Source organism: Lactuca saligna, chromosome 5 (assembly GCF_052625555.1).
Source record: "Lactuca saligna cultivar CGN05327 chromosome 5, ASM5262555v1, whole genome shotgun sequence".
NCBI classification, from domain to species: Eukaryota; Viridiplantae; Streptophyta; class Magnoliopsida; order Asterales; family Asteraceae; genus Lactuca; species Lactuca saligna.
In genome coordinates, this window is record NC_136421.1 from 249,434,193 (window position 1) to 249,448,762 (window position 14,570).

A 14,570-nucleotide genomic window follows, 5' to 3' on the forward strand; every position below is an offset into this window, starting at 1 on the left:
TTGGACCAAAGTGGCAAGAAAATGAATGCATGTGGACCATGAGTGCTAGTCCAAACGTGTTTGGCCCAAAGTGGCAATTTCAACCTAACCACAAGGACCATTCTTGCAATTTTGTCATCCAAGAATAATGAAAGAAGTGATTTCAAACTATGATTTCAAAATGAAATCAGTAATTTCACAACAAACATGAAGGGTTTTCTTAAAAAAAATAAAAATAAATAAGAAAATAAAAAAAATAAAAAAATTTGCAGTAACATACCTACAGTAGCGTTGTGTGGTTGTCGTTGGCGATGTCTGGTCTTCGCCGGAGAAGATGGCACAGCAGGCAGCAGTCAATGGCGAAGCAACAGTATTCGATGGGATCGGATTTTGTGTAGACAAAGGAGGCTGGAGGCGAGAAAGGGCAAGGGCAAAAATCGCTTTTCTTATTTTTCAGAAAGTATTTTTTAATGACCGACTCAGATGAATGGGATAAACTGGGCTGACCGAATCAGCTCTAATATGTCAATAACAAACAACCGACTGCTGATCCGGTCAGCAGTCAGCACTTACCAGACCCGATAAGTTCAAATCAAACAAGCCCTTAGGTGGTTTTTTGGTACTAATTTATTTGTTGGTTCAAAATAAAAAAAAATATAAATAGAATTCATCAAACACTAAACCAATTTATCGCCTTATTAAGTTTTGGCATTGGATAGATTAATCTACAAATTATTTTTATAAAATTTTGTTTTCATATCAGATAAGCTAAAACATAGATTCTTTTAAAAAAGCATTCCCAACACCCTTATGACTTATGAGACAATGACCATTTTTTTATCTCATGCAAATTATAGCATTTGTTTCAATTTTAAACAACATATTTTTGTTTATAAATTATTATGAAATCTACGGCTATTATTTATTTATTTATTTTTAAAGCAAGGTGAATCATCAATTCAGCTACCTTATTTATTTTCTAGTTGGCTTTAAAATAATAACTAAAGTTTAATTAAAATTTTACATAAACAGTGTGTTACGTTACAAAATTTTATTCCATTTTATGACGGAAGGTAAAAAAAAATGATTTGCAAATAATAACATAGAGAAAATCAAATTACTTAGAAATGGTCCATTAATTCTGTTAAACAAAGCAAACTGTTTTTTTTTTTTTTTTTTTTTTTTTTTAAGTTTTATATTCATCTTATTAAACATTCAAAAAAATAGGACCACCACCGCGTAGGCCTTGAGCCAGCACCACCCCCGCCACCATAGATATGATGGAGCTTCCTTCTAGTTGGGAATGGGAATATCAAGCATATCATGATTGTTCGTGCAACTCATGTGTATACTTCTTCAGATATATATATATATATATATATATATATATATATATATATATATATATATATATATATATATATATATATATCACTCTTGAGATACGTAAAGAAGATCATGCATGTCTGGTTTTTGGCCAAAAAAAAAATAGTCAATATTCGAGATGTAAATACACATAACTAAAAATATCTTATTACGTAGACAACCTAGCATACACAAGCTACTATTTATAAGGTGTAAATTGACGCAACCTGTGTCTAAAGTCTAAACCACCAACACGACACAACGCCTGAATCTGTCCCTAAGAATGAATATTCATGTAGACGAACCACTAACACCAGCTGGCCGCGTGATGGTGCAGCCGGCAATGGATCAGATCATCAACTGCGTTCTCGGACTGGATCGTCCTGTCGGAATACAACTTGTACGATCTGTCATCTCTGATTCTCTCATTTTAAACCACCCAAGATTCACCAGCCTTTTGGTCAAAGATAATCACGGCCGTGAACGCTGGAAAAAAGTCGAACTCGACATCGACCGGCATATCATCTTTCTCCCTGACGCCGTTGACGGCAGCAACGATGACGACGAGGCTGCAGTCAACGACTACATCGCCGACCTAACAGTCTCGTCTCCGCTCAGCACCGATAAGCCTCTGTGGGAGGTACATATATTGCCGGCGCACAAGTGCGTCGTGCTGCGTCTCCATCACTCGCTCGGTGACGGAGTGTCTCTCCTTTCGTTGATGTTGACTATGTGTAGAAAAGTCAGCGACGCCGATAAGATGCCGACGATCGAACTACCTCCATCTTCTAGAAGCGACCGGAGAGAGAGTGTCGGAAAAAGATTCTGGAAGTTGCTGAAAACGATATGGTTTACGTTGATTTATACGTTTGAGTTTTTCTTGAGGTCTATGTGGGTTCGGGACAAGAACACGGTGGTGAGAGGCGGAGCAGGCGTGGAGTTGTGGCCGAGGAAACTGGCCACCGCGAGGTTTAGCCTTGATGATATGAAAATGGTTAAGAACGCCTTCGTAAGCACTGTAAGTTTCATATTTTGTTAAAGTAGTTAATCTTACATATCGAAAACCTTATTTATATTAGGGCGCATGGAGAATATCCACTATTCCATAACCTTCCAATTCACTTTGTTGTCACATTTTCTCCCTTTTCTTTTGTACACATCTCACTTCTTCTAGCCAATGTTTTAAAACTTGGGTTTTTAGTTGACCCGGTGTAACGATCGGTTTACGGGTCAACTAGTTGAACCGCCGGGTCAATCCGGTTTATGGTCTTTTTCTATTTTTATATATTTTTACTTTCCTGCATAATACATAAACATATAAAACCAATAATTTAATGTACACAAAGTTTAAATATTGAAAAACATTAAAGAAACCGAAAATAACTCGTTGTTTTGGTATTCACTACTTGTATCCAACTATCAAAACCCTAGTAAAACAGATCAACCCGGTTTTAACCAGTTCAACATAAGCGGTCGAACCACGATTCAAGGGAAACCCGACCGGTTCGATCTAGTCCGTATTTTTACAAAAAACCGTTCTCAACTGACCCATTTTTTATCCCGGATCATGGTCCAACCGGTTGAACCGGCCGGGTCAACCCGGGTTTTAAGACATTGCGTCTAGCTAATAAAACATAGAAACTCATATTTCTATCCTTCCCAACGCTCATTTATTTTACTTTTTATTTTTTAATTAAAGTTTTACTAATTTAAATTTAAAAAAATATTAAAATAAAAATAAAATTAGCATTTAATTTTTTGAGAAAAAAACATACTACAATGAAAAGTAAATTAAATCCAAAAGAACAATAAAATGAAAAGAAAACACAAGCAAACAACAATCATCGCTTTTTTTTTTTTTTTTATTAAATCTAAGTGATTTTTAAAAATATTTCAAATAGCCTCGTAACGAAAATCTTTCATTTGCGACATTAAATATTTGTTGCGTTTAAAACTTGTTCGTCGGTAACTACGAACTCTGGTGCATCAATCTTATAGGTAAAATAATATTAAACTCTTTAACTTTTTCCCGCATGTCTTTCTGTTTTGAAGCAATTTGATGCGAACTCCACTTCTTCCTGTTTAAACCATTATATACATCTTTCGATTGGCTAGGAATAACATCCATTTCAAATGAAATTGAATTTAAATTGAACTATTTAAAAGAATTGGAATGGGATGAAAGAAGATGTGTGGTTTTGAAATATTATAAAGAATTATCTATATGAGTATATGAAATTTAAAATATAATAATAATAATAATAGAGAGAATATTTCACGGGTTTTTTTTAACGGCAAATGTATATTCTTTTCCTAAATTATTCATAAAATCCATGTATGTCCACTAAAGAACTAGAACCTCCAACCCCAAGAAAAAAAAATAATACCGGATACTGTTGGGATACATATCATTGCGTATTTCATGAGTAAGTTAATCCGTAATAACCTTCGATTAGAATTAGAGATGGGTGTGCGGGTGCTTAGTTTAATGGTAGACATAATATTAAACAAAGGGATATTTATAAAAATAATTATATTCAGTGTACAATTTAAAAAAGTAACTTAAAGTTATTTACTAAGAAAATAATCAATTTTTTTGAATTTCATACTATTTTATGTCAAATTAAAACATTTTTCCTTTAAAAATATATTTTTGGATTTCGGAAAAAAACCTCAAAATTTAATATATATATATATATATATATATATATATATATATATATATATATATATATATATTCCGATGAACAATTCATGAATTTCGAAAAAATATTCACATTTAATAAAATCTAATAAAAGATTAAAATATTAAAATTTTAATTTAAGTGTTTAACGATAATAATAATAATATTATTATTATTATTATTATTATTATTATTATTATTATTATTATTATTTGTTTTTATTAATTTTGTTTTCTACGTTTTGTTCAATTGTTCAAATAGAATGTTGTTTTTTTTTTAAGTTTTATTTATCTTTATATTTTTAAATATTATATTTATTTTATACTGACTTTTTGTTCAAATACATTACTTAATGATTTTTTTTGACATTTTATTTGTATTCAAGTTATACATGCATACACACAAAAACAACTTCTAAAACTCAAGATATTTATCCGATTAAAAATTATTTTTTTCGGCAGTTTGTATCCGATTATTTAAAGATTTTAATAATTTTTAATTTTGTTAGAAAAAGATTGAGTTTTAAAAAAATCATATTATAAAAGGACACTAAAATAAGAATCTTAGTATTCGGTATAGACAAACAAAAGATCAATATATATATATATATATATATATATATATATATATATATATATATATATATATATATATATATATATAAGTTTAGGTTTATTTGAGACCATTCTAATTTTGTGAGACCGTGAGAGCAAATCTAAAAATAATTTTAAAGTGCAAAATAAATGGAAAAATCCAAAAATTCTTTTTTTAAATATTATTTTTGGAACTTGAATTAACTAAAAAAAATAAAATAAAATAAAATAAAAAATAATAAAATAATAAAAAAAAATCCGTTTTTTTTTTTTTTTGAAAAATACGTGAAATATTCTAAATTAAATATTACACTGATATATTCTAAAAAATAATTTTAAAATGCAAAATAAATGGAAAAAGCTAAAAGTTCTTTTTTTAAATATTATTTTCGGAACTTGAATTAACTAAAAAAAATAAAAAAAAATTCTATTTTTTTTTAAAATACGTTAAATACTCTAAATATAATATTGCACTGTACATATTCTAAAAATAATTTTAAAATGCAAAATAAATAGAAAAATCAAAAAATTCTTTTTTTAAATATTATTTTCGGAACATGAATTAACTAAAAAAAATTAAAAAAATAAAAAATAAATAAAAAATGCGTCTTACGGTCTCACAAAATATAGGTGGTCTCAAATGAACCTAACCCTATATATATATATATATATATATATATATATATATATATATATATATATATATATATATATATATATATATATATATATATATATATATATATATATATATATCAACAAAAAGTTTAAAAAAAATATTTTAATAAAACGTTACAAAAATGTAAGCAAATAAAAAGAAACACCATCCCTTTATATATATATATATATATATATATATATATATATATATATATATATATATATATATATATATATATATATAGGGTTAGGTTATTTTGTTTTTACTAAGTATTGTGTGCCAGAATGCACAGATCTGGATCAATGGATGAAATTAATCAATGGATATGATTTGAGAGTGTATGATATTACAATGGGGTAACATTTAGCATATAATCACACAATTTTAACCAAAAGGGTATTTTGGACAATTAACTACATTTATAAAAGGAAATTTTCGGATTTTTAGGGATGATTAATTATCCTAATTTAAAAAAAAAATCTGAATTTTTTAATTAATTCAATTTCAATTTTTTACCAATTTTATTCTGTTAGAATATTTTTTGTTAAAATGATGCTCTTTCAGAATTTTATTCTAATAAAATATTATTTTGTTAAAATGATAGAATGCAAACCATAAACTAGAAAATATATTTTCGATTTTATTCTTGCAGAATATATTTCCAGTGCAAATATTTGATTTGAGACATAAAAAACAAATTCATTCATAGTCGTACAGACTAACATCCTTATACATTTAAAATAGTTATACATATTCTAAAAGAATATCATCAAAGATGAATAAAATTCTTAAAAAATAGCATTCTTGAATATACAATTATTGAACAAATACACTTGATCTTCTTCAGTGGTCTGTATAATCCACTTGATCTTCGCATATATACTTGTTGTTGAACTCGATTCCAAATATTTTTCTTGTATAATCAATATTGAATTCCTTCTCTATGCAATTATGAAAGAATAAGATACATTACTCGTTAGTATTACCCGTTAAACAAATATACTAGTTAGCAAACATTCGTAAAGACATTCTAATAGAATACATTTATATAAATAAATTCTGATAGAAAACATTACAAAATGCACTTAAATAACATTCTTTTAAAAATCTTTTGTGAATAATAGGCATCAAATTGATGATTGTTACTAACATCATTCTAAAAGACATTCTGTAAGAATTATTCATTTAAGCTGTAACTAAAAAAAAAACATACAATAAATTTTAAAGTACACAATACAACCATTCTAATAGAATGTTGCAGACATTGAAATTCTATCAAAATACATATAAACAATTAACCAAAATTCTATCATAATGCATATAAACAATTAACAATTCTAATAGAATGTGGCAGACATTGAAATTCATTTACACAAGTATCTGAATTCCAATTGAAATTCTTACTAACAATTAACAAATGGTTTATTTTTACACCAAATAACATGATCATAACCAGTAAAAAAACCTAGAATTCAACTATGCATTTTATCGAACACTTGGTGTGCTTCTTCAACTTCTTCAAAAAAAATTAGTGAGAGTCTTATCAATTCAGTTTCTTGGTGGTCAAGAACTCGAGATACAACTAAAAAAACATGTTATGATTAGTACAAGAGCATACCAATTTAGTTTCTTGGTGGTGTCGTTGACGACCTCAAATCCACTGTTGCCTTTGTTTTCACCTCCTTTTGTAGACTCCACAACAGGCACCGAGAACCTCTTCACTGCCATCTGCTGCTGTTGCTTTTCCCCAATTTCTATTCAACAGATTGATTTAGTTCACACACAAAATCAATTAATAAGATTAGAATCGATTTTGATGACAGATGACTCGATTAGCGATAAACGATTTCATGGAATCAATATTTTCCTCATCCTCCTCCTTCGAATCGGTGAATCAATGGAAGTGCTTCCCGATTTCCGATTCCAATCGTGCTTCTCCTCCTTAATCCGACGAAGATGAGCACAGGGGGATCTTCCCCTTGATCTTCTTTGCTGCCAACGACGAGAGAGGAACGAAGAACCATTGAGTGCCTTCCTTCGCATCTTCCGCCATTGAAGAATTTTTCAATCGCATCTTCCGTTTGGTGAACTAGGAGTGAAAAAGGTTTGAGGATTCTGGAGGTTTTATTAGACACGATATAAGAGAGAGGCTAGGTCAAATATACTTATTCTATTTCCTTAATTGCAAGATTTAATTAAATGATTTCCTTAATTAAAAGTATAAAAGGTCCAAAATACCCTTAAATGATTTAAATAACTGTTTATTATTTCTTGGATTCTCATTGGTGCATTTAGGCACACAATACTTGAGAAAAACATTTGAATCTAGCTCTATATATATATATATATATATATATATATATATATATATATATATATATATATATATATATATATATATATATATATATATATAATTTTTTATGAGCTTGGCGCTAAATAAATAAAATATTTAACTAAATAGACACCATAATATTTATAATAATTAAGTAATGATTATTTTTATTATTAATATTACTTTTACTTTTTATTAATTTTATTTGCTATTTTTAATTTATAAATAGCCATTCCAAATATATTTGAGGGCCAAGGTGGAATAGAGCTTGTTATATTATATATATATATATATATATATATATATATATATATATATATATATATATATATATATATATATATAAATAAAGAAAAATATTTATTTTAGTTTTTTTTATACAATATTATTATTATTATTATTATTATTATTATTATTATTATTATAACTTTGTAGTAATATATACATATATACTTATTTATTATTTTAAAAAATAATTTACATATTTATTGAACATGGTTAATTAGCAATAGTTACGGCGTACAATATTGGACGACTGAACCACTATTATTACGCACCAACCCTTGAGAGCATAGGGTATGGGTCATGTTGCATCTCGTTGTTGCTGAGGTGGAGCATCCTCAACGCCATTAAGAAGCATCAACACCACCCCTCCTTCTTGTTGTATCTAGTTGTGTTTCTTGTTGTTGTGGCCATGAGTAGAAGCAACGTGATTTTCTATTGGTTGTTCAAACTCTCTCTCTCTCTCTCTCTCTCTCTCTATATATATATATATATATATATATATATATATATCTATCTCTCTCCTCTTAACATGGTGTTATAACACCATGAACACCACCCCCTCTTCTTGTTGCTTCTTGTCATAACACCACTTTCAAGTTGCCCATACCATATGTTCTGATATAATTTGTAAAAAATTATCAAGCGGTCAACTCATGTGAGGACGAATAGCAATAATGCAATGTCTATAGTAACATAACGTTATATTTAATAGGGATAATGATAAAAAAAGGAAATATATTTTTCGATTAGTACATATTTGTTTACTGAGTTTTTTTTTATTTATATTTAACCTTTCAACTTATTAAACTATACACATTCGGTTTTTATAACCGATTATTCAATTAGCCGGGAAAAATGACTTAATAGTGTAATATATTTTTCATTTTGTACATATTTAGTCATTAATATTTTTATATAAACATTTAATCTTTAATTTTTTTTTTTTTTTTTTTTTTTGTACTCATTAAGTACTTATGATTGATTTCTTTAGGTTTTCTAACGACATTTTACATGAGACAATCATTGATGAGATGTTTCAGACTGTTGATGTTTATGTCCATCGCGATCTCAACTCCTTGGTTACGTAGGTCTTGTGGTTTGGCTTAAATCTCGTGTTCTGAACATCGTAATTTTTTCATATGATATTAGATTTTAAAGATTTTTATATTAACGTGTTCGATTTTTGAGTTTACTATAACTTTCATTAATATTACTCCTATTAAAATGTAACATATTTTTTACTTATGATTTTATAATATATATATATATATATATATATATATATATATATATATATATATATATATATATATATATATATATACACACATGCATTGAGAAAAAACGTATTGATATAGAGATTGTAAATAAAAAAATATTACTTTTTAACAGGAGTAATCTAGACGAAAGTTGTAGTAGACTAAAATACGAACGCATGGATATAAACATGGGCGTATCTTTTCAAGGGCCAGGGGGCTGGTCCCCCATCCCCTGATTTTTTTGACATAAATAGTCCCTATGCATTAACTTTATACATATTTAGTCCAAAAATATAAAATTTTGACTATAGCTCCCCTGGTTAGCAATTTTTATACAAATTATATTTTTGGTCCCCCCCCCCCCCCCCCCCCAAATGAAATATTGTTAAAATTCACGATCGTACGAAGAAGTTATAACATTTAGAACATATGACCTAAGCAACCAAATAGTTATGATTGTGATTGACATAAACATCAAAAGCCTCAAACATCTCATTCATAATTGTCTCACGTAATATATCGTGAGAAAAAACATAAAAAAAAAAAAAAAATCATTCATAAATACTGAATAAGTAAAAAAAACAAAAATGATTTATTTTCGAAAAAAATTATATTAATAACTAAATGTGTGTAAAAATATTAAAAACTAAATGTATACAAAATGATAAATATATTATTCTATTAAGTTATTTTTATCGGTTAACTTGAAGTAGGATGTCATAAAGATTAAATGTGTACAGTTTAATATAGAAGGAAAAAAAAAAAAAACTCAATAACTAAGTATATAAAAATCAAAAAATATATTACAATTTTAAATCATTATCTTTATTTGATATCACCGTTCCAAAGACATAAAATAATTAAAAAAAAAATACTTCTCCAAAATTGTCCATACAAAAAATTGTAACTTTTTTTTGGTTTTTTTGGTTTTTTTTGGTTTTTTTTTTTTTTTTACTTTCCAAAAAAAGTCGGTTATCATGAATTTCTTTTATAAATTTGATTAACTTTTGTACAAATGTTGTGTGCCTTATGGCAGACGATCAACGACGTCCTTTTTGGTGTAATATCATCGGGGCTATCAAGATATTTGGATGAACACTCACCGAAACGTAAACAAACATTCCATTATAGCATTTCTATTTTATAATTTATTTATATGAATATTCCATAATAAATTTACCATCTCTTATATAGCTATTCAACAAGGGCTTCGAATCACCGGTGCCGCCATGGTTAATCTGAGGCCATCACAAGGACTCCAGGTTATATACCTCCTCACCTTTATTCTCAATCCACTTTCATCACACTGACAACCCAAGTTATGTTACACCAAGATGAAAATCTCTATTCTATTATAGTTGGGTTTTGGAATGGTATACATGTAAAATCAAATTAAAGGTCCAATTTTTACTTTCCTTCATTAAAACAAATAATCATAACCAGTGGTCTTGTTCATTTATTTAGCTTTCTTTATATATATATATATATATATATATATATATATATATATATATATATATATATATATATATATATATATATATATATATATATATATGTATATAGCAAACTAATACAAAATCAAGATAAAAATGAAAGGAAAAATTTGGTAAGTAGGTAAGAAACTTTATATATATATATATATATATATATATATATATATATATATATATATATATATATATATATATATATATATATATATATATATATATATATATATATATATATATATATATATATATAGGGGAGGGTTCATGCGAAAATGCAAATAATTTGCGAAAACGTGAAAACAAGAAAAAACTATGATATTGTGTCACCTCAACTTTATATTTTGGACAATAATCCATCCAAACTTTAAACTACATGATGATAATCGATTATACATAAGAAATTGTTTCATATTAGCAAAGCATGATATTTGACATTTTTATTATAAAACATGAATTTAAAAGTGGTCAAGGATATGAAAAAACAAATAGTTGATAAAACCGTTTTTAAATCTATATTATCATAACACAATCAAATGTAAACTTATTATATTTAATTTATTGCTAATAAATTTAATTTTTATAGTACTTGTGTTTGGTTTTTATAAGATAAAATCTGTTTTCGCGTTTTCGCAAGATATTTATGTTTTCGCATGATCCTACTTGTAGGGGAGGGTTCATGCGAAAATGCAAATAATTTGCGAAAACGCGAAAACAAGAAAAACCTATGATATTATATCACCTCAACATTATATTTTGGAAAATAATTCATCCAAACTTTGAAATACATGATGATAATCGATGATAGATGATAAACTGTTTCATATTAGCAAAGTATGATTTTTAACATTTTTATCATGTAAACATGAATTTAAAAATGATTAAAGACGTGAAAAAAATATAATTATAAAAACCGTCTTTAAATCTATATTACCATAACACCATCCAATTCAAACTTACTATCTTTAATTTATTGCTAATAAAATTATTTTTTTATAGTACATGTGTTTAATTTTCATAAGATAAAATCTGTTTTCGCGTTTTCGCAGGATATTTATATTTTCGCATGAACTTACTTCTATATATATATATATATATATATATATATATATATATATATATATATATATATATATATATATATATATATATATATATATATATATATATATATTTTAGTATAGAAAACTAATACAAAATCAAGATAAAAATGAAAGGAAAAATTTGGTAAGTAGGTAAGAAACTTTATATATATATATATATATATATATATATATATATATATATATATATATATATATGGAAAACAAAAAATATCCTAAAAAAACCTTAAAAATCATAAAAATGCATAAAAAAAAATATTTAGAGATTGTAAATCTTTTTTTTTTTTTTTTGACTTTATATACCCAAAAATCGCGGGTTTTTTTAACAATTCGTTGAAAAAAATCAATTTTTTTGGTTTTTTTTTTCAAAAAAAAATTCAACTAATTTAGTTAAAAAGTAGTCGTTACAAAAGAAACAATCTCCATTGTCGTCTCATCCCGTCTCCGGAGCCATGTCGCACGTACCCTCCAGAGCTAGGGGCGGTGTTCACGCGTCGGGAGCCCAACCATGTCAGTCCAAGACGTGTGGATACTCACCCACACCGGATAACCTTAATGTTTTGTATACAAGTGTAGTTAAACTGGGGTATAGAAAAAACTAGAAGTAAAAGTAAAGCATGTTAAAACACCAACGATGAGAGATTTGATAGCAATAGTGACAATCAGTGAAACCTCTTAGTATACAGCGACGGGTAACACGAGATCTGAGGCCAAATCAGGAAACCGACAAGAAACTTTCCCTTCGGCTACCAACAAACCATGTCTAAGAACCTTTTTGTCAGAGAGAAGAGACGGAGGTACGTGGTTTCCGATGGTTGGAGTAGAGATGTAAGAAGGTGGTGAACAACTAGATCGACAGGAAGTAGAGATGCAACGATTCAGTGATTTTAATTCATTTCTAGTCATTTTAATGTCGTACCTATGATTCTAAGCTATTCTAAGAACCTTTTGGGAGTTTTTATTTTTCTAATTAATAAAAATAAAATCTCTTTTAAAAAACTTATAAATTTCCAACGTATAAAATTAGTGGCTCATGTTTGTTCTTGCTTTCTCATTTATATAATTGTTCTTGTTTGAACCAATATATATATATATATATATATATATATATATATATATATATATATAGAGAGAGAGAGAGAGAGAGAGAGAGATATTATAAAATTAGTGATAGCGAAAGTTAAGCTTCTAAGAGTAGTTTAAGTTTTAAAACTTCTAGATTTTGTAAAAATATCAAAGTGGCACTCTTAAATACAATCAACATATCAAAAGTGTTGACGGTCAAATTTTATGGTTCTTATTTGAATATTTCTGTTCAGTTATGTTTATATGTCAGTTAGTTGATAATTATATATGTTCGTTTATGACCTTAATGAACACACACAATGTAAATTTTTAAACAAACGAACATAAACTAGAAAATCTATTCGTTTATCTGTTTATGTTAGTTCGTTTGTTTGGTTAACTTAAATGAAAGGACATGAACAAAATCTAGTTCATATTTATCCAATGTTTATAGCCTACTTGTAGACAATATTAAATAATAAAATATGAATATTATGACAATTTGATAGGAATTCACTGAATTAATGAAGAGTGGTTCAAAATCAAGGTGGGGAAACAAATTTGCTCTGATGCTCTTACCAATTTATTACCATACAGATGGGTCTGATCCTTTGCAATATTTGAAGAGAGCCAAGATGATGATAGATAGGAAGAAGTTCTCTTTAGAGGCTTTTCTATCGTACAAAATCGGTTGCTTTATTATGAAATGCTTAGGACCAAAGGTGAAATAAAATTATCATATAACTTAATAACTTAATCTTGCATTATGTTCACACTAATAATTTTAGTTTTCAGTTTGTAAGTTCGATTAATTACAGGATAGTTTGTAACACTAGCTTCACAATTTCAAATGTGATTGGCCCCAGAGAAGAGTTTATGATTGCAGGCGTCCCGGTTACCTACATCAGAACCACGTCTTCAAGCTTACCACATGTAATAATTTCTAAATCATTAGTATTTTAATAATCAATATATGGTATAAATATTCAATTTAATGATGGTGATTTATTATTATTTTCTTTGTTATATGCAGGCAATTACGATGCATATGGTGAGTTATGCAGGAAACGCTGACATGCAAATTCTTGTAGCTAAAGACATCATTCCTTACCCTAAAAAATTAGCAAAATGTTTCGAAGATGCGCTGCTAGAAATGAAGGAAGCTGCATTGAAAATACGATGTGAATGTTAAAGTACAACACCTAAAACTTCGTCATGTACACGTGCCATAAGTAGGATTGACTTGGTCAATTTATGTTTATATCCTTTTTTCTTTCAAATGTTTTTAGATTTTATCTTTCCTAAGTGTGTAGTTACGTTAGTGGTAGAAGTTATCTAGTAGTGGTCGGGTTTTCTTTATCTTTGTAAGCCTTATAAGGCATTTTATATTTAGTTTTCAGTGTTTAACGTAAAAGTAATTGTATATACTCCTGTAATATTATAGAACCAGAACAGTTTGGTTTTAGTGTATGCAAATTCTATAAAAGATCAAAATACCAACTTGTATTGTATAAATTATATATTATTAGGAGAATAAAGGCTTACAATTCCTGCAAATAGACTAGTCTAGGAAATGAACGTGGTATTGAACCTTCAAAACTCAAAAGAGTTCCCTTCAAACCTCATATATGCAAATTTTATAAAAGATCAAAATACCAACTTGTATTGTATAAATTATATATTATTAGGAGAGTAAAGGCTTACAATTCCTGCAAAGAGACTAGTCTAAGAAATGAACGTGGTATTGAACC

The 14,570-nt window shown here is 27.5% G+C and overlaps 1 protein-coding gene across 1 annotated transcript; it reads left to right on the forward strand.

Moving 5' to 3' along the window:
• The first annotated feature begins 1,627 nt into the window (after window positions 1-1,627).
• On the forward strand, window positions 1,628-14,051 carry LOC145046498 (wax ester synthase/diacylglycerol acyltransferase 11-like). The gene is made up of 6 exons (XM_078994784.1): window positions 1,628-2,362; window positions 10,198-10,270; window positions 10,356-10,423; window positions 13,329-13,541; window positions 13,615-13,752; window positions 13,853-14,051. The coding sequence occupies exons 1-6, from the start codon at window positions 1,628-1,630 to the stop codon at window positions 14,009-14,011; spliced, it is 1,386 nt and encodes a 461-aa protein (XP_078850910.1). The 3' UTR covers window positions 14,012-14,051.
• The last annotated feature ends 519 nt before the right edge of the window (window positions 14,052-14,570 follow it).